At 44.6% G+C, this 25398-nt stretch overlaps 1 protein-coding gene across 1 annotated transcript in view; it reads right to left on the minus strand.

Annotated features, from left to right (window-relative positions):
* The window catches only part of LOC124413367 (Kv channel-interacting protein 1-like), a 92358-nt gene that overhangs the window by 6718 nt on the left and 60242 nt on the right, over window positions 1-25398 (minus strand). The window contains exons 4-5 of the mRNA XM_046893897.1: window positions 11031-11219; window positions 7942-8015 (exon numbers count right to left, since the gene is read on the minus strand). Coding sequence (XP_046749853.1) covers window positions 7942-8015; window positions 11031-11219 — 263 coding nt within the window. The remainder of the gene's footprint in view (window positions 1-7941; window positions 8016-11030; window positions 11220-25398) is intronic.

The following is a 25398-nucleotide window of genomic DNA, read 5'->3' on the forward strand; positions in this document are numbered from 1 at the left end:
AAAGCGGTTGAGGAGTCCATCCCGACACTCTGAACTCCCTATTATTCATAGGACTCGTGAATAGAGCACAGTGGCGTGTTTTCTTATTCTTATTTCCCCTTTTCTTTACCCTGAATGCCCGAAACGAAACGTTTTACGAGTCTCCCTTCCCGCCAAAATTACATTTCAAGCCTGTTCTACAATCGAGTCAAAATGAGCGGAAGTGGTTACTAACTTCACTGGTAATGAAAAAAGCCGATCGTTATCAATTTTTTGAAGAAAAAATCACGCGCGATTATTAGCGGTAGGATTAATGGAAGACAATGGAATCGATGTTAATTTTCGATGCGAAATTTTGTGAGTGAATAAAGTTACAGTTGAAACCGATTTTTCGATAGTTGATAAAAGCCTCGAGAGTGAAAGAGATAGTAAACAATCCGACATCCTCGCAACTCCGATTCAAGATGAAACGATTTCGGTGTACATGAGTTATTTTCTTTTTTGCTTTTCTCTTGTTTTTCTATCGAGTCGCTCTAGAAGCTTGGGAATCTTTTCAGGCAACGAAACTTCTTTCACGAGAGTCGAAGCTTGTCTTATTTTGTTTTCATACGCATTTACGCCTACGTTGTCATGTGTGTTTGCGCATTTTCATTCGCATCTATATTCTTCTTCTTCTTCTTTTTCCTCTTATTCGTCTTTTCACCTAAGTCTGCCACAGTCGATTGACTTGGTAAGGACTTCCTCTGAACTGAGTCTACGCGGCGACACCTCCTTGGATTCAACTCACAGTTTCGGCATAACTATGCAGTGAAGTGAGCAAAGTACGCGAGCTGTGTAACAGCGTCTAAGGGTATATATACAGTACAACCTCGAGTAAATGGTCTTGAGAAACTTATTGCCGTACTTGTTACTTCGGTAACCACTCGTTCAATCTCTTCTCCCGTGTCTGATTTACAGCCGACGATGAAGCGAGCTTTTGATACGAGGTTGTAATTTTTAAAGTGAGAGAAAAAAGCTCTCCAAAGCTGGGGAAAAAATGGTAAGAAATCGGAGAAGAAAAGAGCTGTGGAAAAGCGGAAAAAACTGTCATTTATTCGTCCGGACTGCGGAGGATGTCGAGCCTCCTGAAATAAAAAGACTCGATCCTTAATCATCATAAAATATAGTCTCCGATTTATGGTGTCGCCGTCGCGATTCTTCCGCGAGGATTAAGCCCAAGACTAGAAAAGCGAATCCTTGGAAAAATGGCCCGAGTTCTGGCCGAGTACAATATACGAGAAAGTGACCACCGCATCACGCTCCAACCGGTGAGGGAGACAATTTCATTTTTGCGTCATAAATCCCGGCGAGAAAGCTCTCGGGTCTGTCGGGTGAAGCGGGCAAAATAATTGCGGAGAAAATTACTGGGTCGAGTGAACAGTGAACGACAGAGAGAGAAAGAGAGAAAGATTTTCAAGAAAAATGAGAAATATTAGAAATGGAACTCCGAGTGGTCTTTAAATGCAGTTGCAAGTCCCAAGAGCATCCCCTCGCCTTGGACAGCGTAGGGGTGGGACGTTTCGGAATAGCTGAGTGGAGGCCTCTCGGCCTCTTGTGTAAATTTTGCCTCAGCCGTTAATCCGCGACATACGTCCTTACCCGACGTCTGTACTTAATCTTGCTTAACATCCGGAGGATCTAAACTCCAGCCCTTCCTGCCACAATTCTAGGCTCCTTCGAGCACTTGATCTCGCACCCCTTTCTGGCTTCTCACCACCGCGAGTCTAGAGGTGAGCCGACGTTACGTGTACGAGTCCGTCAGCCAGTGCTTTGCAGTGTGTCTGATTCCCCAGGGTGGCCAAGAAGGCAGACGCCTTGTACTCAGTGCGACACCGTCGCCCGTTTATCCGTTCCTCGTGTAAATTTATGGATACTTCGTATTCCCGAGCGAAATCGGATTAGGATATTTTATCAAATTTTTTCCCCAAGAGTACGAGGTTGTAGGTACATACATAAGTCGCTGGGTGTAAGGCTGGCTTTTTTTCTTTTCGAGAATCTTTTTCTACTTCAATTTTTTTTTTCCTTCGGATAACGAATCTAGAAGGATAATGTCCGGAATGATAAAAGATTTCCATTATTCCTGGACTCACCCACTCATCGTTCGCGATTTTTCATTGTCTTGAAAATTTCCAACGAAAAACTCATCAGCCTTTACAAGAAGCGGAACATCTGCTGATGTAACAAGTTTCCACAGTGCGCACGGGGTGGTGCCAGTTATGAAAATTTTTTACGAGCTTATAATAACGCTTTTTCCACAATGCATGAGCTCGTGAAATATTCAGCAACCCTTGAATCGATGGAAATTGTAAATTATTTAAGCTCGTCCTCCTTAATTCGACTTCTTTGACCACAATTTACGATTCTCCCGTACCATTTTTTTTCCTAGATTCCTTGCAAAAAAAAAAAAAAACGAAAAATTGTCTGCTTCAACCGAACGGTGGGATCGATGCTCCTGTTTTAGGCTGATCGAGTCCGACAGTCGGTTAATTCTTGATGAGAGGTGTTGGAAATTGGAGCGAAAAAACAACGAAGGATGAAATATAAAGCCGGAAGTCCTCGGGGGCTGAAACTACCCCCGATTACTGGGCTAGCCAAAGCCACCGCGACGGCGTGTGTGCTCAGGTAACACGATGGGGTGCCACAAACCGCAGCCGCAATCTTTCCCTCGGTAATCGGCGCTCTAAACTTGCAGTGGTTAAAGCCTTCTCTCCTGTAAAAGCAGTCTGGCTCTGTGCTTGCTTGAAGACTGGAACGGGTTCAAAGCGAAAGGAGAAGAGAGCTGGATCACAAATCGTGGTGCAGTGATTTGTACATAAAAGCTATAGCAATTATACTTCGCTATTCAGATTTTGTATTATAAATCTCTGGTCAAAGCGATCGCTATCGTCGAGGTTGATTTCTTACGAATGGGGTTAAGGAGGTGATATTTGAAAATGTATTGACTATGTCTAGTATTTATGAAATTATTGTATTCGTTTGTCACTGTGAGATCTCGGCGAGGATAAAAAATATTGGAATTATGAAGTAGAGCTTGGATATGAGTTTTTCATTTCACATTGCTTGTTCAAAAAAATATGATCAGGAAACCGGTAGATTCGATCGAATTTTTTTTTTTACGATGGTTCGGTTTATTGAGAAGATTTATAGTTTCTTCCGGTTTTGACAATTTTTAATCGATTTGAAGTGAAGTATCGGTATCTAAGAGGTTTTATTTCCATCACAAGTATTTTTTGTCTAAGTATTTTCAAAGAGATCTCGTATATAAAAAACTTACAAAAGAGTATCGATTTTCGGCCAACTAGCCTCCGTAAGACTGCAATATTTTTGGTTAAAACAATTTCCAATCAAGCCTTGCAGAATTGACTTTTTCATCACGACCCTATTTTCAGAGGCCACATAATCGGCGCCGAGTTTCTGCTCCCAACTAATGGCGCGACAATTCAGCCTGTGGATAGTTCACCGACGGGTAAAACGCGCACGGCAAATTCCCCCATCTGTTTGATTTGGATTAGAGAGAAGTCGGGATCGACGAGTTGAAATCCAGGTCGTAATTCGGGTGTTCAATTGCGGGTCGAGCGAGGTTTAGACCATGTCCATTGCCGAGCTCAGGCCCTCCCGACTCGGCGTAAAATCCGGATGTTTGGTTTGATCGCGTTGTAGACTGCGGTGGAGGGTGAAAGAGAGGGCTGCAACCCTCCAGCTGCTTGTCACACCCCCAGACCCAGGCGTGACCGATTAGCCGACGAGCAGTGGTCGAAAGTTGAGGGGTCTGCTCCGAGAGAGGATCACAAGGGTCAAACTTTGACCCATTTTCTGCGTCATTTGCGGCCGGAGGAATTACCAAAGGGCTTAAGACGCGTGTGCGTCGGTCTTCGAAGATGGGATCGAGACACTGATCGAGCCACCTGGGAGTCATCCTTCCAAATTCCTGACAGACATTGACGACGGTCATAGTACAGAAGGAGCAAATTGATAATGGATCATAAAAAGACGTTCTACTCTTCTTGCTCTTTGCGATGCGTCTTCTGACGAAGAAAAATCAAACCAATGCAACGTTGACCGTGTTTTTTGGAGTGCGGATGACAGAAGAGATACATTATTGACTAAGTTTCATCAATTTATCTGACACGAGTAATTTGGAGCCTCAAGAATGACGATTTGCTTCCATTAAAATTAAAGAAGACATGAAGACAGAACATTCCAAGTCCATCGGTGGTTGGATTGCGTTATTTCCGCGCGGACAAAGGCGGTATAAAAACGGGACGAGGCTTCTTCTTATGGAAGACGCGTCGAGGGGCACCGAACTGATAACTTTGGGTTCGAAATTGTTCGTGCGAGCGAGCGACATCGGCCTGGGGATGTGGGGGAGGAACTTTGAGGCTGAACAACCCTGTCCCTTATTCACCCTGGGGTTGGTATTCCCGAGGCAAATTATTCCGCAGTGGCATTCAGACGCGATGGTGGCGCTTGCTGTCCGGGTCAAGCAGGGTGAACCAGCTACACGAAAAGGCTCTCACGTCTCTGGTGATGGTGCAACGTAGGTTGATGCCCCACAGGTACTGAGTAACTCATTCCGCGAGAATACCGCATCCCCCTTCCAATTTCACCCCCGGTTTTCGAGCCAAAGTGCAGCCCGCTTGGCTTTCTGCTCATTTGACTTCTAAAATAACGGCGACGAACGAACCGGTTGTTGAACTAACTTCCTGAACGGTCGTTGCAAGCTTATCCTGGTGAGTATTTTCCCCGCTAACTGTGCGAATTGCGAATAGTTTTGCGACTTCTTCAGGGAAAAGAGCAGCGTCAATCTATAAGCCAGTCTTTATTCGAGGAGATTTTACTCGGACTTTGGCTCTTTGTTATTTATACCGCGTCGTTGGAGCGTGGTTCGAATGGTGGAAGGGTGATGTATACGTGTTTCCCAATTTCGAGGCTGCCCTTTCGGTAAAGGGTGAGCCGAGAACTCAGGCTTTGCATCCTCGTGGATATGTAATTCGGTGTGTTCCTATATACCGAAGAAAAATACTGTGATTTTATTTCCTTATAAACACAAAAACAATATTTCAATTTTTGAGGTTCTATCGATCTGAAAAGAACTAACGTGTTATTACGGATATGAACGTAAAAGAAATTGCAAACATTCGTCTACGTTACACCGAAGAAAAAAAAAAAAACAACTTTTTTAATCAAAAATGTTAATTTTAAATACATTTTTCTCCGTTTGTAACGTAGATTCAATATAATTGCAGGTTCGTTTTGCTATACCGAGTCAATTATTCTGACTTGATACAATTATCGTGACGAATATCAAAATTATTTAGCAAGGAATTTCAGTCGGCGGAATTGTTCATAAATTTTTAGGCGACAGATAGCCTGCAGACTTCCAAATCGTATTTGGGAAATTGGAACAGCCAGGGTGAATGTTTGAGGGTTAAATTTGGTCCGGTCAGTTTCACCGAGAGAGATAAAATCGGCATTCCTTTATCCAGCTCTCGCGCCTCGCTCCGGCGCTGCATCTTTTATTTATTTATTTAGTCATTTATTTATTTATTTCCCGGCAGCGCTGGCCCCGTAAGTGCAAATTCTTTCGGCCCTTCGGAGTGCCTTGGACGAGGAAGAAGAGACGGGATGAAATAAATGGAAATAAAAAACGTCCGCCCGTGCCTAACCAAAGTCACGTTCAATCATTTCAAACGAGGTACCGAAGTGCTCGTCTTACCTCCGAAAGAGTCTAGGCCACGCTATCGAAGGGATTTATTAACGTCAGGCTCCAGAAGGCAGGCAACTTTAGAAAAAGTAAGATTACCCGCAGCCATGTTCGTCTGGAACTAACAACCGGGAATTAAATTGAAGCGAGTATTCAAAAGCAAGAACGGCAATCCCCGTCACATATAGATACATATAGATATACATGTAAACACACAAGCAGGTATTCAAGCAACGTTATTGCTTTGCACAAAGTCCCGCAGATAAATTGATGTCAGCAGCTGGTCCTTTCGCAGATTTCGCGACACACTTCCCTACCCTTTTTGATCTCGGGATTTCTTTGTTATTTCACGTATTGTCAGCATGCGTTTGACATCCGCCGAGGTAAGATTGCCCGAAATTATTTTCTTCGGATTTTTGGTATCTTGGATGTGCTTTTTTTTTTTTTTTGCTCTCTCACAAAATAGACAGTAAAAATATTACGTCAGTAATTTTCTCCTGGAATACTTGGCTGGCGTTTTCGGGTTTTTTCCATCCGAGATTTCAGCGAGCTTATTTTCACCGATCCAGAAACAAATTTTCGTCCATTTCTATTAACCAACAGCGATCCTCCGTCCGCTAATTCAATCTTCTCCCGTTGTCGGGTGATCGAAAATAAATCGCGAGCACAGCTTCGGGATACGTAATACATATATAGGGGAGAATGGAGCTAAGTGGGCCCCTTAAAATGCCTAAAATCAGAATAAAATGTTTAGAGTAATTATGATTTCCGTATAATTCATATTTAATAAAAAGTTCAGGTGGTTCATTTTATCTCTTGTTGTTTAAAAATTTTAAGGTGCCCACTTTGCCCTCAGGAGACCACTTTACCCCAGCCTCCCTTAACTGGGAATGAAATTAGGGAAGAACCCTTTGGAATCAGGGTATTCGCGTCAAACAATGAATTATAAATAAGACAGAATATATCAACGCTGAGGAATTCCTAATATCGTAAAAGGCAAAGCTTTCACGTGTCGGGCTGTGCAGGCGAGGAACTTCGGTGTGGAAAAGATAGAAAATAAGGGTAAAAAACGGAGCGTCGAGCTTTCCCGGATCCACAGTAAAGCATCTAGGAGTCAAGGGTTCATTTCTGGTGTAACGGAAGACCCGCTGCAGGCGGGAGCCCATAAATTGCGACGAAAGTGTCGGCCCAATTACCCGCTTGTCCGAGGCTGTTTGTGTCTATGTCCTCGTTTCCAAGATTCTGCAGTAGCAAGTAGCCGACGCACGTGACCTTTTATTATATCCATAACCAGTCGGGCAGTGTTTGCCTGATATCCGCAATACCGCAGACTGTCGACCACGTATCGGTAATTCAATGGTGGATTTCTCTTGTCCATGTGTAATTTAAAACGCAATTACTATGCAGCGAGTGCTGCCGGGTGAGAAACGTGCGAAAAAGTCACCCTCTATCCAGCCTCGCAGCATGGAGGGGTGGTGGTCAGTTTCACGGTGCACGAAGCTCCGCGGAAGATCAAGTCTTCGACTTTGAAGAGTGGAATGGGAAACGTGGCTGAAGTATCGGAGCGATTTTCCATTACCCGGATCATCAATACTCGCTTCAACGTTCCGCTGACGAATTATTTACGCGGCCAGTATCTTTGTCGGAGATTTGGATGAATCGTTCCTCGTTACTGAAACGTCGGTAGTGCTGAGAATGGGAAATCACACGCGAGAATCGTCCGGTATTCAGCGTCACGTGACGCGATAAAATAGAGCTTGCTGTTGTTGTTTCGTTGGTATTTCGCTTCTCTGGCTTCTGGCTTTGGCTTTAATCAGAACTCACCCCACAAACCGCGACGTGTTGACGTCGCTGCTTTCACCGATGAACAGCACTCGTATGAGCGCAGCGATTTCTTGTTAGATAAATAAACCTCGTGCAGAGTGGCTTAAAGATAGAAGGTATGGCATCGATGGGCGAACTTTCGATTTTAGGGGAGAAAATTTCGGAGGGATGGGTTACTTACTCACGCGTCCGGAAGGCACGCGCACAGTTCCACGGATTTTTCAATTTAGATCAGCATGCGAGATAAGCTTTTAGGGTACCTACACATTTTGTGATCACTTCTCGTGAAAGCGTAAGAATATTCAAGATATAGGGGATGAAATGGGGTCTACAAGGACTAGCCACAACATTTCTATGCGTAAAAAGGCATCGTAACACTGTGTTAAAGGACTCACCTCGAAGCTGAGTAGACCGCTGTGATCCTGGTCCAGGGTGTTGAATACGTAGTGGGCATACTGGCTCGTGTTAGCTATAAAAAGAAAAGAGCGAGAGGAAAATGTTGAGTCAATATCGTGGTGCAAGTGCAGTGTAGAAATTGAGTATTTTGAGCTTACAGAACGGTCGAGTTTCTGTATTTTCAGAGTTGAGACTTTCCCAGAAATTCCAGCGCTTTTCGTCGGAAAAACCTGTGTTCGACTCGACTCCCACGAGATTGGATTACAGTGCCAGCACTCGTTCCGATAAGACGTACTTTCTAGGTTTTCTTTCAACAATTTATCGGAGGACCGCAGGGCCTACATAACGTCTCTTTAGCTTACCCTCAACGCCGATAGTTTCTTGTTGGTCACAAATCGTTGCCAAAGTAAAAAAAAAAAAAATAAATAAATAAAAAATAAAACGACCAGGAAACTAAAAAAGGAAAACTTTTCGCGGCTAGGCTGATAGTTGAGGACGAACGAGGAAGTTTTATTTTTTCGAAGCATGAATTGGAAGTCAACTACACAACTCGTGACACAAATCAAAGTTGATCAATATTCGAATACGTCATTCTAGAGTCTCACAAAAACGTGAAAGACGTTTCGCAAAATGGGAAAATACGACCTATGCAAGTATTGACTTTTGATTTTCCGCCAGTGTTGTTACTCACGTTACGTCAATCGCCTCGGGGGAATCAGAGATCGTCCTCACAGAAACAGAATCAAAGCGTCATGTACGCATGGCTGAGAAACTTTTTTACGAAAAAAGTTTTTTCCTGGATCAAAGGAGTTCGATTTATTCGAGGGAAGTAAATGTATGGATTTTCCTGACAATCCAATACCACTACTGTGTCAAGAGAGTACCTATAATTATGAGAATACAACCCTCGGGTTGCATCTGCACTTTGACCAGCAGAATATGCGTTTGTTAACGTTGTTTGAATAGCAGCTGAATTCCTCCTCTGGAGCAAAGGCATTTCGTCTATTTCGCGTACAAGTTTTAACTTCGCTTTCATTCTTTTGCCGGTTATCCGAAGCGTGGTAAAGTTCTCTCTTTGAAATTGTTACTACAAGGGAATCCCCAAAGAAAGTGACTCTCTACAGTTACGCCTGCGGTTTGTTTTAAATGCAATGAATTCCGGTACACTGCACACACGATTAATTGTTTGGTTGACGCGATGCGAATATTTGAAAGTACAGGGGAACCACCCTGAAGTACTTTAACGATCGGAATTGTGGTCTTTTCTGGAAAAGGAGAATAACCGTGACATTTTTGCCGGAGGAGATGGGTATCAGGTCCAATTTTTAACGCCACCTTCACTCTTCGAGCCTCGAATTAAGGGGGCTCACATTTTATCGACCTTGGTGAACGCTTCATTGACTCCTGATGAGAGTCACTCAAACGCACTCGGTGATGCCCGGATTTTGGATGATCGACTGGACCGACACGTGCGTGAAACGTGGAAAGTCCGTCGCATCTTCGATCGGTGCTTCAGGTTCATTGCTTTTTCCGGGTTCACGAGATAGGGTGGCTTGGCAACAGCGAAATGACAAACGCGGAAGAAAAAAAAGGCGAGAAAAAGAGAATGGCAAGAAAGAACGGACCAGGTAACCTTCTCAAGAATTAGTCCCGTAATCCTTCGATGGTAGGATTAAACGCTTACCCAGCAGCCGTGGACACAGTTAGTCCTGGAATTAACCTTGATGTGAGATGGTTCGACCGGACCATCGCTGAGAAGCAATCTAACATGGGATGCAAAAGTTTCTCGCGAGAATAAAGCAGCAGTAATTTGAGAAAATGAGATACGCGGAAAGCGATTGTCCTCTCCTCTCCAAATATTGTCGAATTGCGAATTTCGATTTGCAGCTTTGGTTTGTCGATTAAGTTATAATGCGCTTATAATTTATGATGCAGATAAAAAATTGCACTGTGCCTCTCTCTGGATTTTGTTCTACAATATATCTATAATACCTATCGAAAACCCTCGGTAATGCCAAATTCGGATATCATCACGTTCCGCGGAGAGGATTTGCTGATGATTCGATTCCCAATGCGCGTGCTACTGCCATCATACATGTAAAATTGCACACACATTCACATTTTACACTTTGTATTATTAGACTGTTCATTAGTCGGTTCGATCAACGGATTTGTGTTTATCGAATTACGCCACCATTAGGTACTGGCTCAATTAAAAACATGAAAATTTTCCTCTAACGAGAGTGCTTCAAATAAATCCAGCAAATGAACCAACTGAAACAAATTATCAAGGATGAAAGGGAGCACTTATAATTTATCTTAATGGTTTGAAAAAATTGTACGTAGGTACACAAAAAATATCCTACAAAAAATTATAAAAATTCTGATGTCCAAACGCCACCACGTACACAATTTCATTTTCGTCTTTTTGCTGACCCGCTGTCGCTGTCTTTTTTCTCTCTCTTCATTTCCCATTTACTGATTTGAAAAACATGATTGTGCATTTCATGCGAATACTTCGGACAACAGAACGATAATGGAATTGAATTCGAACGCTCGATGACAGTGTATATTGTCGATTAATAGAGAGATCAATCAAACGGTAGAATCGCTGCAGGAATAATTTGTAGAAATGGATCAACGCTGCCAGCTACCAGCCGGGAAAAAAATCTATACCGTGGTGACGTGACGTGACTCGAGTTCCGGTCGAAAGTATCGAAAACCGTCGAACGCGAAATAGTTATTCGGATCCAAGCCTGCAGCAGCGGACTTCCTTCGACCTTTATTGCTCTCCGAATTGGCTAGTTTGTCGGGGATTCCCCGGCGGCGAAACGGTGCCAGTAGCGGGGATTCCCGGTCCTCCAGTGCCTCCAAAGTCCTTCGACCCATTGGCAACGATCAATGTCGAGGTGGTCATTGATCCCGCGACCTTCCATCCCTCAAAGTGGGTAAACAATTTTCCCGTCTCTGATGAAATTTCCACGTTTCGTTTCGAGAGCGAATAAACATCCGCAGACGCGACAGCCGGCTCGTCAAGGCGTGGCGCATGAATTTTAACAAGGTTCAATATGGCGGGTGGCCGACTTACCGCCCTGTGGGAAGAACTGGGAGTATATGCACTTGAAGGTCTCCTCCCGGACGACACCCGTGGGACACTCGGCCTTGAAGCCCCGATAGATGCGCTTGAGCTCAGCTTCCGTGAATCGTGTGGCCCGACAGAGACTGGCCAAGGAGTCGGGCCGGTACCTGGGCGTCTGTTCCTCCTCGTACTCCGAGTCTGGAAAACCAAATGGAACATCAAAGCGGGTCAATTTGTTGGTATGTATCTCCTTTCGAGAATTAGGTCAAGGCTTCGGAGTTCCCGGGAACCGGAAGCCTAGCCACCACGACGCACTTTTCGCCTTGGGTAATCAGGGGTGGTTGACCCTTGGGATGAAAGAAGGATCGGAAGGTGGTCTCAGTCAAAAGAGGGCTGTGCTTTGAACCGGATCAATCAATGCCGAGTCAGGTTTTCATCGAGCTTTATTCAGGTTAGGTATCCGGGATTCTAGTACCTACACCCCTGTCTGTCAACGATGCTTGATCTCGGCCTGATCCCGATCAATCATCTTCAGTCCTAGGAGTGCAGCTCGTTAGTCTTACGACGATGGATAGAAGCTTCATCTCTTTTCGAGTTTGATCCGCAGGGGATGGAATGCCGAATGCTGGCTGCTGAACCGCGGTCTCAGTAACTAACAACGCAAGAAGGGAGGGAGGAGAAAGTTAACAGGTGAAATATCGACGGGGTGAAGGGCTTTGATTGAGGATATATGTTGACATGTTTCATTTGGAAGCGCGGGCTGCATCCAAGGACTCTTTCACGTTGCTAGGGGATCTCGAGTGGACTTCTACATCAAAGTGGCTTCTTTGAGTATAAGGACATCTGGGCGCATTGCACAGACTCTCGTTGAAGTTGCAAGCCCTTGGGGCTGCTTTTCATATATCCCTCGCATCCCCTCGAGGAAGATATTCCTCTATGATATATCCGCCGAAGGTCAACCTCCTCCTCATCGCCTCAGTATCCGTATCCCGAGAGACAACCGTGGGCAAAACGTCTTTATAGGAATAAATTAGGTACTAGAGTCTGAATTCTTCGATATTCGGGCCGTTATTAAATACGAGTTGAGTCCTGGTTTCGCGAACAGGAAAGCGGTTCTACATCGCATTTGAGATTGTGCCGCTTTAAGGAATCAGCAGAGTGAACCGGAGGAAACCTTTGAACTCGTTACTCGTGTCCGTGGGATAAAGAGTGCCCAAATTGCGGATTTTACTGAAAGGGTCGCGTACCGTTCTTTTTCTCTTGACTTTCTCGTTTACGTTTAGCCTTGTTTTTCACCCTCCTTGTCGTCGTTGCAATTAGCGATATTACCGAGAGGATTCTGGGAGAGAATTGCTTCAAGCGATACGATGGACCGGAGGAACTTTTCCGAAGCATATAATGATGCCTCGAGGTGAGTCTAGACCGAGATGAACGACGACCAATGGACCGAGTGACGGTAATATTTACTCTTGAGATTGAACTCGGCACTGAGGTGTCAAGTTTTGCGCACGGCGAGAGCCGCGGGTATTTTCATCCTGAGAAAGTGAGGATTAAGTAATTGCCACCGTTGTTGAATGGCTCCGGGATTACTGATTTCATTCATTGAGAATTCTTCGTTATATATACGCGAGTTCTAATTTGCAAATTGATCCAGCAGCTGCAACCCCTTGTACCGTGTCACGCGGTCTGTTGCTTGTTTTCAGTTTGTAATTAGTGTTCCATTGTTCTGTCCCGCGGGGAAAACTGATAAACGAATCACGACTGCACTTTAGAAGCTGCATGAAACCGTGTAACGAGATAATTAAAGGGTCAAGCAGTCTAACTATTTCCACAAACTACATAGAGACGTTGCTCTGATACAAAGTCTGTCTTTGTTCCCCCATACATGACTCAGGGTACTGATTGAGTCCCGTTTGCACCGCGATGTAACTTGTAACGGATCAAGTGGAACTTGATTAAGTTCACGTTGCTTCGCGGCGCATTTTGAATGCTGAGAAATCAAACGATGTCGAAGTAGCACGAGCTTTTACAGACTTCAATACATTAGACATTTGATGTCAATCAGGCTTGACTTTATGGTGTTGGTAAGTTTAGCTCGTAAGTTGTGATTATCCATGATGGGAATATAGTGTGCAGAGTTAAAAACCAATTCGAACAGTGAGCTGGCAAAAGAAAACGACTCGTTTGAATGGAACTGGTAGCAATAGGTAGTCGTGACAGTATTTATCGGTGAACATCCGTCCCCTTTTGTCTCTCTCGCTGAGGGGTTTATTTACCGTTCCAGGAGAACAGCTCTCGTCCCTTGTCAACCTTTCAGCGGGTTTTCACAAGGCGGTGGGTTCAACGCATTCGGAAACAATGCACTGCACCCTTTCCGTTCTCGGTCTGACGATAGCCACTGCAGAAGTAAGTGTAGGTACACGGCGCGGGGTGCAATTAGGTAAGGGTGGGTACCGCCTGCTTTAACAATGAGTGGATACAGCCACCCTGCGCTATACGACGGACGTGTTACGACCCGGGGATGAATCGGGCTCCTTTACAAACAGTCGTAGTGCTCCATACACATCGGGCACTTAACGCGAGACGTATTCCACCGGGGCGTCGCGTCGCAATCTTGGCAAATATACCTTGGATGTGTATGTAGGTGCCTGCTGCTGCGGAGGTAGACGTACAGTAAATAACCTGGCTTGAATAAACATCCGCGAATCTTCCTGCGCCGAGCACCATACATTATTACGCGTAGTTGCAGTTATTAGTCTACTAACGGAGAACTGAAAAAAAGTTTGCTGAGTGGACGCGATAATTAAAAAATAAGACAGCTAGCCATGCTGACATCGAGGATGCTGGAAGTAATCGACGTGTGAACGTGAGGGGATGATTTGTCGATTTAATCAAGTATGGCGATGATATTTATGGGGGAATGAATGGCCTTCTTTTATAATGAAGGAAACGTCATTTCATTCGACAAAAAATAAGTCAGATCAACATTATAATCGACAATACCTTTCTCTTGCCATGTCTGATGAATTTTAAAAAATTTCACATTCGCTTATTCCTCATATTGTTTACTGACTTATCAAACGAATACGAATTGAAGATGAATCGATCGGACCACCTGAATCAAAAGTTAGGAAAAGAAAAAAAAAAGTTTGAAAAATATCCATCCATATTATACGCGTCAATGATGGTGAATACGAATGAACCAACGTAACTACTGTGAATAAGACAGCAATCTGTGTAAATCTGAATAACTCAAGCCAACATATCAGCAATTTGGGAGAATCTTTTGTAGTTAGAATGTTCAGAATGGTTGAACTCTGTTATTTTTTATCCGATTCTGGTCTTTGTGGGCTTATTTCATATGCTGGCCAGATTCCCACATGTTTTCCGAAAAACATTCACGAAATCTTATGTTACAGTATATTTAACTCCGACAGTTCCGGTCCCAAGTCCGAATATGAAAGGAGGAGGGTTGGTCGTGGAGCCAACGAGTTTACCCCATAAAAACCTCACTTTTAGGAAAGCTTAGGAAAACGCCTCGGAATTCACCTCAAATTGTTGATATCCTATCTTCAGTGTTATTCGAATTTGCTAAGAATAATACCTGTTAGTTGGAAGGAATGCTGTTTTACTTGCGTTTCCTTATGACTGGGGGGGGGGGGGGGAGGAAATAACGTTGTTGGACATTTCTCAAACGTTTTCTTTTCCTCGTATTTCAACTTTTGATTCAAACGTACTACCGACGATTCACCCTGGTAATGCGAAGGTCGACTTAGGTACCTAGAGCAAACTTGACTCCCGTCCAGGCCTGCCGAACGTAGTTAAAGAGCCTCCTGTAGAGCGGCCTCGGAGGTCTCTTCGGCGACGTTCCCTCTTCCTCGTCGTCGATGTCCTCGGGGTCCGAGGAGCCCGGCGGTGGACCAACGCCGGTCAAAGTCCCGGCTTGATTTCTCTCCCCGAGAATGTTCACGACCTCACGGAGGCCAGGACCGACGCCCTGAAGTCCCGGGGGGTAAGAACCGGGGGCAGCGTTGGGCCCGAGGATGATTCCACCCCCTGCCCCACCACCCAGGCCTCCCCGTCCGCGCCCCCGGCCCCGACCCCCACGGCCCCAGGCGGCCGCATTGCCCTGCCGCTTTTTGTAGGAGGGGAGACCCACCACAGGGCCGCAACCCCCCGCACTTCCGGCGACAGAGGAGCTGATGGTGGCGAGGCAGGTGGAGCCCCTGCCACCCCCACCGTGCTCCAAGTCACGCCGTCGGCACACACCCTCACCTCCGTCAACGGCTCCGCCGCTGCAACCCCCGGCGGACAACACCACGGCAGGCCCGACGATACGCCCTTCACCAGGACGAGAAGCGGCCGCCCTTAACACTCGACGTCAGAGCCAGAGGATTGCTTTACGTCGACGCACAGTCTCGGTTCCGACTTGATCGCTGAGCTGGAAGGCGGGGGTGAAGAACGGGATGAGCGGAGATCGGGATTTGGAAGAGTATGCACTGTGTCCCGAAGGACGACGGGAGGGAGGTGGATTGAAAGATGGGGCGTGGGCAGCCAGTGCCTCAAGCATCCGCCGCCATCTGGAGACGAGGAACTCGCTGCAGGGATTGCGCTTTGAGACGCGCGTTAACTGGATCCGATCCTGAGGACGCAATGTTCACCCCCGGTTGACTCGGACTCGAATTAAGCCAGTCGTGGCTCGGTTTGTCTCTTCGCTTAACGGATTACCGAACCTCCAAATCCGAAAGCGTACGTCGAACGCTCGGCTCTCAGGCTCAATCGACGATGACGAGGACGACGACTGAGCGAAGACGGGGATTTTAGGGCTTGAGGCGGTGCGGCTTCCGTGGCAATGACATAGTGTGACACGGGCCTCCGCCCCACTCCCCGGTCTGGTTAGTCTGTTAGTATCTGAAACAGGCAAAGAGGAAAGCTTGCGTTAGAAGGAGTTACCGAAGGCGGGATGTGGCAATGATCATCGACTGGCGTCCCTTCGACTGTCGCTTACAAGGAACCTACTTCAGAAGTATCTCACTGATTTTATTCATTTTGTAATATGTTGTAGTATGTGAAGTAATGTCAGTTGTCGTTTTTTTTTCACGAGCCAATTTAGCTGTTTGAGGGTAGAAATCACTCCTGAAGTTCACTTTAAATCTTAGGGGTGATTTTTACCGCTTAAGTAGCCAAATTGGCACTTTAAAAAAAGTACTTGTTTAATATTTTTTCATTCACTACAACATATCACAGAGTGAAAAAAATCAGCGAAATACATTTTAGGCACTTTCCTTGTTAGGGATGGTATTTTAGTGGTTAGAAATTAATTGTAACTGCGAATTCTTCGCAGTCCAGTCTATCTAACTAAAAGCATAGTCGTAACGGGTCGATAGAACGACGATTTAGGAAAACAGGTGTAGTCAAACCGATGAATCAGTAGGTATAGAGTGAGTAGTGGCTCAGTAGTAATGAAGAAGTGCAGCTAAGGTGTCTGACAATAAAATTACGGTATTTCTGAAGAGTTGCTGAGGGTTGTCTAGCTGCGAGAAACGTGACCGATTAATCATCAAGCGGAGCTGACTCGTTGCATTGAATGTGCGTCACATATTTCCACCATTGACCGACAAGTAGTTTGAAATTTATTTAAGGTAAGGGTGGAATTTTTTTCCTTCAAAATAGCTTGCAGTTAAGGTTTCAAGTAGATTGCCGTCTCAGGGGTAGGAAGAATAATAGGAGACGAAAAGGATTTATTGCCTCCGTGGCGTCGCGGTGGAGGCTTCAACCTGCTTTGTCGCTTATCGAAGTCGGTCATAACCAGTCTCAAGACTCTTCGCAGAGCTGCTAGAGTTCGTCTCGCGGAGGTATAAAACAAACTAGTCTATACCGTTCGTTGAAATTTCCTTTTTCCTCCCTTCCTCTGTTTTTTGTTCTTCTCTACCGTCCTCGTTTTCGCTGACGGAACAATGCTGACCTCATCCAACCTCCGCGATGTTGCTCCTGGTCCTTGACGAAGCTCGCGTTGTAAGATTCCGGCATTATGGGTACTGCGTAGTAGTAAAAAGAGCTTTGGGATCTTCGGTTTCTGGGTCGTTTTTATCGGCAAGAAAGAAGCACCCGCCTCCCAAACCGCCCCTTTTTATCACCGCTCTTTTCCCTTCCATTCAACCTCCTCGGCAATTTCAACACTCTTTTATGGAATCCCCAGTTATTTTCCTACACTCGATATAATTATACGTCATGACCCCTGCAGGTCACGTTGTTGACTGACAATATTGGTGTATAATCGACACGACCTTGCAGTTATATCGGAAAAGTGCGCCGCGCGATTCGTGATTGATTGAAGTGGCTGGTCTCTCTCTGTTTGTGAAGGGGCAGAAGCGAGTGTGTGTTTGTCCGAATGTTTGGCAATTAGTCAAGCTTTCAATATTGGTACAAGTCCAGTGCCAAGCAGTTGAAATCGGTAAATCGAGGACCGTGATGATGTTAACTCGGTACCAACTCCACAACGTTGCCCAGACAACGAGTCTCGCGAGGGAGGGAATTATCACTGCAGGCTAAGCGTCGGGTGATTCCGAGGTTGAGTTGTTGGCACGTTGCCGAAAACGATACAACTCCCTAATTTCTTTCTCCTCCTTTTCTCGGGGCGTTTTTTTCTTCTCCTTTTTCCTTTACCGGATAAGGTGAGGGGCTAAAAGGAAAGCCTATCCCGCAGAGTTCGGGACGCAAGAAAGAATCGTAAATAGCTTTCTCACCCCCGGGTCGCGCAGATGCGCGACCTAGTGGCAAACATAAGCTGACGGAATATTCTTTCCGATCTGAAAACAAGAATTCTCTACCTTATACTATATGTTTTTCGTTTACCTGCCCCGCTGGGATAAAGTCAGCCGTGCAAAGAGCGGGGACCAACGAAATCGGAAAAGTTGGTATAAAAACAAGTTCCATCTTGTAGTTTATAAACCTTATTTATTTTCATGCATCTCTTTTTTCAATCTCAAGATCAAGTAGCAGAGCTAGGCGGAAACGCTATCTGCCACTGAGCCGGAAGCAGAAAAGTAACCGGATGGATTACTGCCGGGAGGCGGGGGAAAAGACGGCTTCGAGACCAAGTGGTTAACGATAAGAGATCCCTGGAGCCAAAGTAACCGTTACTCGTCGCCAGATTAGGAAGTCTGGGATCCTTACCTGAAGCAAATCTCTTGCAAAATGCAGAGGAAAATTTTGTCCCCGATTTTTTCCGATACATAAATTGTACATAAATGACGGTGCCGAAAATGCTTTACTGTCAACAATTTTCCCTTGATTTATTTCCGGCAATAGATTTCATCCCCCTGTACCGACTTACGCGTGCTTCGATTTTCAATTCTGGACGAATATACACACGTTTCCAGCCCCCCCTCCCCCCCCCCCCCATTCGGAGTTTCAGGTTGTGAAAAAGTCACCTGCGACCCCGGAAAATATACGTGGAGAACAGCGTCTTCTACACAACAACTTCCGCCGCATCTCGTCTACGTGTTCATACTGTGTTTTGAGAACTGAGTTGAATGTGTTATGTACGCTTCGAAACTTTCTTTACTTATCACGCGTATTATTTTCTTTAAAAGTTATATTGAAAATACGACTTGACTGAGTGTGTATACATGCATATTCTTTGAGATAAAATTGATGCTGTTTTGGCAAATTTTTGCATTTTTATATGAAAAGTTTATATTTGTATATGGAGGATTCAATCGAAAGCAGGCCAAAAACCGAACAGAAACTGTTTTGAAAACCGATTAATTCTCATCAAATCGTTGGTTACGATCGTTGGTTTAAAAAATCGATCTTGACGAACTAGAAATCTGTGTTCCTGTCGTTTTTTAAAGCTAACAACATCCAGGCACGCAAAAACTAGTAGAAAAAAACAAAAAAAAATTACTGCAGACTAATTCCCGTCAGTGCAATCTGCGTTCATTTTAACCGTGTTATTCTCTCGCGCGTTTAGATTGACGAGCGTTTTTCATCAGTGCATGCAGGTTGAAAAAACCATACATTACCTTTGCATAAGGGACGAAGGGCGTGTAGCATATTGGACCGGAGGATTTGACGTTGACGTTATTATCCCGGAGTTAACGCGTAACTATCGATGTGTTAAAACGACACGTCGAGCTGCTCACAAATTTTCATCACCTGCATGCATGCGGCCGCGAAACGACGCAACGGGGGGTTGAATTCGGGTTGCCGCCATACTCGTCGAAAATTGACGAAAACCGTTCGCGGTTGGACATTTTCTGGCAACGTACAGGACGTATCGGGCTGCGAAGCTTGAAATTTCGAATATTTTCACGCTGCAATAACAAAACGACCGGTTTTCACGCAGCACCCGCCTGTCCTGCTTATTTAAACAAATGGGTCGCTGGTACCGCCCTGCTGAGCCCGCTATTTCGTTCCCACTAACCAACGGCCATCCACATTTCCCCCAATTCTCTCCTCCATCCATTGACTGTGTATTTCTATATCCTTCTTCCGGCCAATTTATGTAGACAATTCGAAACGTCGAATTTTTGTCAAAGGTTTTTCACACGTGACATTTGATCTGTAAATTTCATCGCCGTTACGAAACTTCGTTTACGTTATATATACAGCGTAAAACGTTGCTATAGCGTTGATTTGAAGTAAAAACTGGCATTTTCATCGACACTTCTATCTTTTATTTCTATATGTAGATACGGAAAATCTATCTGCTGTTTATGATGAAAAATGGTTTGCTAAAATGGTATATCTAACTTCTTCGGAGATGAAGGTGAAAAAGATAAGAAATGAAAAGACTTGGCAAAAAATATTAACAAGATTTTCATGGCTCGAGAGAATGTAGTTCGATTTTCTTAATCTCACGAAGTGGACTTTGTATTGACAATACAATTTATACCGAAGTCATGATCCTTAGAGGAATAAATTCGCCGCTAATTAAATAGGAGAAATAAGGGTTGATTAAGCTTTCGAACTGCGCGTCGAGGGCTTGTACAGTATCGAGTGTGGAACGGAGTTATTAGATTAGATGCACGTGTTCATGACTCTCTGGATCGATCCGAGCATTCGATTCGATGTACGCATTTACGTGAGGGCGTCACGTGTAGCTGGCGTAAATACGCGTGCGGTTTTTATTCGCTCATTTTGTGCCGGGTGACTTGAAATGGCAGAAGAAAAGTCCTCGGTTCAACTTTGACACGTATCGATTTCACCCCAACTCCGAAAAAAGATCAGCTTGCGGTCCCCCGCGATAAAGCTCACCCGTATGGAAATGTCCTTCAGAATTGGGTTGATGATGGAAGACGCGAAATCGCTTCCTTAAACTCTAAAAAATGTCGAATAGATTTGTGAAGTTGTACTTTATAACGATCACGTGAACACGTGAAAATTCATTCGAATTTTATTGTGAAGAAGAATATTTTACTCTAATAATTAAAAAGTTTACTCTGGTAATTAAGGGAGATTTTTGACAGTGTAAATCTTGATCATTGATCAAGAGCGATGATCTCTAGTAGGTATGTAGATGATATTAAATTGAGATTTTGTAGTGGCAGTAAAAAAAGAGGGTCAAGTAGCTGATTACACCCATAGAAGTAAAAAAATATTTAAAAAAAAAAAAAAAAAAAAAAAAATGAATTTTCCAGATAATCTGCATAGGCGAAAATTGACGGCTAATTTTTGAAAACTGCAGAAAGTGGCCTTCAGGCTGAAGACGAATTTCGAATCTTTTCCCGTGGAATGTTGATTAAAGTTTTGATTAGAGTGCGGGTTTATAATTGAAGCGAAGGGGAGAGACGCGTGGAAGCACCGAAGTTGAAATTCTCTCGCAGATCGCACAGCTTCCAATTAATTAATTTCCCGTTTCATTCGCAGGGTAGCTGGTTTCAGAAATATCCCGAGAGATTCCCCCCCCCCCCCCCCCTCCCCTGAAGCATCGCTCGTGAAATCTTGTCCTGAAAATCAAATTTTTCTTTTTCTTCCTCTTTTCCATTCACCCGTCAATCAATCAGCGCTTGTCTTTCTATATACTTACGATATCTTAAAACAAACTTTGCACATTTAACTGTTGCAGTAGGCTGTTATTACAAGGAAAAGATGAACTCCATCGAAAGTTCAAGTTTCTCAAACGATTCCGCAGCTGACGCTGAGCTTTTCGAAGCCAAGACACGCAGCTCGCTCGGGGAAAAGCGACAGGTGTAAGTAATGATCGATTCGCAATTTCCTCGGAGAAGTTCTCTGCCGTTCAATTCGAGTTCTAAAAGTTGGTGCGGCCGTTTGGCTGCAGAGCCGATCACGCTGGATTTTAAAGTCTGCAAATTGAAGGGCTTGTTGGTAGCCCGGCTCTGAACGAGCTCCGAGAGTACTTTCCAGATTGCGGAAAGGATTCGCTGCGGTCTTTCGGCGTGATTAATGAAAAAGGGGAAAGCCCGAGGCCTGCTCACCGTTACGGCAGGTTAATTTTATGATCTTAGCCTCGGCGCCAAATCCACCCGAAATCCGTTTAGCATCACTCTTTAGGAAGAAAATAAAAGAAGAGTGAAAGAAGAAAAAAAAAAAAAAGAAAAAAAAATTCACAAAAAACCAAAACGGCAGAGAAAAAAGAATCGCACGAATTAATTAAACGTTCTTCAACGCGTCAAAGAAAAATTCGCATTTTTTTCCCTCTCGCGCCATTGTATTCAAAGGAACGCCGGCATGGCATTACGCTTTTCCTCGACTCTATATATACACACTCGTGGTGGTAAAAAGTCGCGATCGTTACCCCGTATCTTCATTTGTACCACGCTTCGAATTCGAGGTTTTCGTACCCGGTGGTGGGTCGGGTTCGGCATACACCGCTTCGCCGGGTGTGCAACCCTCATAAATATCCGAGAAACAGCCCCGGCCGCGTCCGCGTAGGTATTTATCAGGCTCCGAACGAATTTCTTTTCCTCCTATCGCGTTCCCTACGACATATATTTGCTCTCACGTCTCGCTTCGCGGCCTGTGTATTCCATTTGAAGTATAAAGGGAAAAAAAGAAAGATAAAAGAAGAAGAAGAAGACGGAATAAGATCATCAAAGCCAGCGTCGTTTTGTCACATCCCGAATACCGATGTGAATTCGTTTATATCACGAAGAACGTTGTATAATAATTATACTTGTGTAATAATTTTGGCAAATTCCGCAAATTAAACGTACAGAATGCAATCGAGTTATTTTAGCAGAAATTTCAGAACAAAACGAGGTACTTGGACACGTCTTTTCGACGGAAACAGTCGCTGCTCGCGTGTCTGCCTAACATGGGAGACAGGAATGAATAATTTATCGAAGTGAGGAATTAACGCCCCACAACACGATACGGACATTCTTTCACGAGAGAAAATATATTCAAATAAATGGGACAATGGAAACTCACCCCCCTCTCCACCCTCCCTCACGCTCTCTCTCTCTTCCTCTCTCTCTTTTTCTGAAAGTCAAGGATCTAGAAACGGCGATGAGTTAAAAGGTACTCTGGGTTGATAAACGCACCGAGTTACACAATTCGGGTAGCTAAATTACCAAGCCTGAGGGGTGAGTTTTAAAAGGGGTCCTTTACCCGGCAGCCTTGGCATAATCCTTCCGTCCTTGAGGGTCAATGAGGTCGATGAGGCGCAGGGTCCTCTGAGGAATTCGGGCACGGCTCTCATCTTTTTATAGAATAAAGAGGAATGTGATGAAATATAAGGCAGGAATAGAGTGCGCAAGTGCGTTCAGGCACAAAATCAGAGCATTTGGTCATCCAGTGAATAATTAATAATTGTGTAGAAGAAGTGTAGAAGTGTGAAATGAAAATGCAACTCGCCTTGCATTGGAAAAACTGATGAAACGAATTGTTTCTTTATCGTTTCTTGATATACTTATTTTTACCAAGAAACCAGCCTTTTCTATGATTTCCAGCGGAACGGTCCGAACCTTAGAAAAAGAGACGAAAATAGTAAGAATGTTGTTTAAATTAGTGGAGATTATCTAAGTGTAAGCGTTACTTTTCGCTTTCCTTAAGTTCTGATTTTGACAGTCCTGCCAATTCATCCTCAACAATGATCCCGGCTATTAACTAAGTTTCCAAAGTTTTATGAATGCATTTAGTGTGAGACAAAGGAGATCTGATGGCACGAAGGCGATCGATACAGCCTCCCGGGGCTGCAGATCACGTTAATATAAATCTGCGAAGGAAGGGGGAGGGAGACGCGAGTTCGAGCCAATTACGAAACAACCTGGTTGAATCTTCGCCGGTTTATCGTCCAATTATCGCGTACACGCGCCGCCACGCACATCAACCGCGTATCTGACACGCGTTCGGTTAACCACTGAGGCATGTGTCGATTAAGGCAACGCAATCCGCCAGAAACAATACGCGTGACGGTGGTTTTCGGTGGCCACGAGTAGTTAACTCCACAATCAATTAACCGCTGGAAGCTTCGGGTCTTCGTTCACTTTATACCGGAAGCACTTAACGACTACAGGAAATTCGGTCCAGATTCTCGATCCGCGGCATATTGATCCACCAACGAAATGCGGTGGTTAAATATTTATTTTATGTCATAATATTTATACGCGCTGGTGTTTGGTTGCATTGATTTTTAAGGATAGCCTGTTGCAGCCGTTTGTGAACAAAGTCTGTGGAAATTGATCGCAGACTCTATTATAATATTCATATATATGTATACTTAGATCGGGAGTATTTTATTTCAAAACGACTTGCCATTCTCTGGATATGAATTTCCAATAAGGCAGTTTCATTACAGCAGCTTACTTGCGCTGGTCTGTCGATGTCTTATAATCAACTGACGATAAGGATTGAACTTGTCGGGAGAAAAGTTTTTCAATTTAAACGACAAAGTTGTAACTCGTTCATAGATTTGCCTCTCGTTGCTCTTTTCCTTACTCTTTCATTCCGTGCATTTATTCTCCGTAGAAGGAGGAAAAAAAATAAATAAAAAAATTATTCACTGCGCATATCACGTGTCGGAATAAAAGGGGTGGATTTTTATAGTCGAAAATTGGATTCACTTTCATTTGTCTCTCATTCGTGTGAGTGGAGAATAAGAAAGAGCAGAAATCCAAGAAAAAAAAAGACACGGCAAGAGAAGAAGACTCGGAAACATTGAGTTCGGTTGTTTTCCGAAACGGCTGGGTGGTTCCCTCTTTTCAATCCAATTTACCTCCGTTGGGGTTGTACCAGATGCTGTAAAATAGCAACGAATTTCAGAATAATCCTCGGGACGAAAGAGGAAGAACCGAAGCTTCGACGTTGGGATTATTGTACGGAATATACGCCAACTTTATTCAGTCGTCATCCGTTTCCGGGTTTTCCGATTTCTGTTTTCCAGCCCGTGACGTCGCGAAAGGATGTGAAAGGATGTGAAAGGATTCGCTCGATTAACACGCCGCGACGTCGAGTTCTATGCACTGGCTTCTGCTCTTCGATCTGCTGCACGCATTGTCCGATATTCGGATTCCAAAATTTCTCGCTTGAGAGCGTCAGCCTTCAGTAGAATTGTTCATCAGTCTGTGTACGGATCTGCTTCAGCAGCTTGATAAATGCACGCTCGCTTAAATTCCGTACATACATGTATACACATGCATACATGCAAGCGATGCAATTCAATCCTGCACGATGAATCGTCAATCCTGCCACGAACGGAAAGCGGGATTGAATATAACATCCGGCTATACTCAGATATTGTATCTTTGATCGGGGAAACGACTCGACTGTAAAATCGAATCTCGTCTCAACGGAACGCCAGTTTCAGTATCACGTGCAGAACGTCTCGGTTCTAAAACTAAAATCAGTTTCTCACTGATTGATCTCCGAGTGATTGGAGATCCGAGTCGTAATGCTTGCTCGTGACATTTTACGACCTCATTTCAAAGATGGGATCATCCAGGGTCCGCAAATACAAAGTGCACTTCCGTCTCCTCGATCCCCCTTTCATAAAACCCCAGGAACTTTCGTTCCATGGATTTCTTGGAGCAGAAATCTCGCGAGTACAGCCTTTGAAAGCTGTCAGATTGCACATGCGACTCACTCACACATGCATGTCAAGGCGTCAGTGCAATTTTGAGCACTTTGTGACAAACCCCCGTGAAAAACTCGGCTCCCAGAGGAAAAGGAAGCGGCGCGTTCACCGGGTGAACTGAAGGGGTGTCCCTGCAGTTTGAGTGTTAATTTTACTGGGGTGCGAGGAACGGAGCTTGAAGCCGAGCGGCCGGGTGGCGCAAAACGCGAAATTAATAGGCCGGCTTCCGCAGGTAAACGTTCATGACGCCGGTGGCAACAGGTAGGGGATGCATTACTTATGTAACCCCGTCTGCGGCTCCGGCCGCCCTTTCAGCCTGGCAGTCCACCTTCAAGG

Source organism: Diprion similis, chromosome 12 (assembly GCF_021155765.1).
Source record: "Diprion similis isolate iyDipSimi1 chromosome 12, iyDipSimi1.1, whole genome shotgun sequence".
In the NCBI taxonomy this organism is placed as follows: Eukaryota; Metazoa; Arthropoda; class Insecta; order Hymenoptera; family Diprionidae; genus Diprion; species Diprion similis.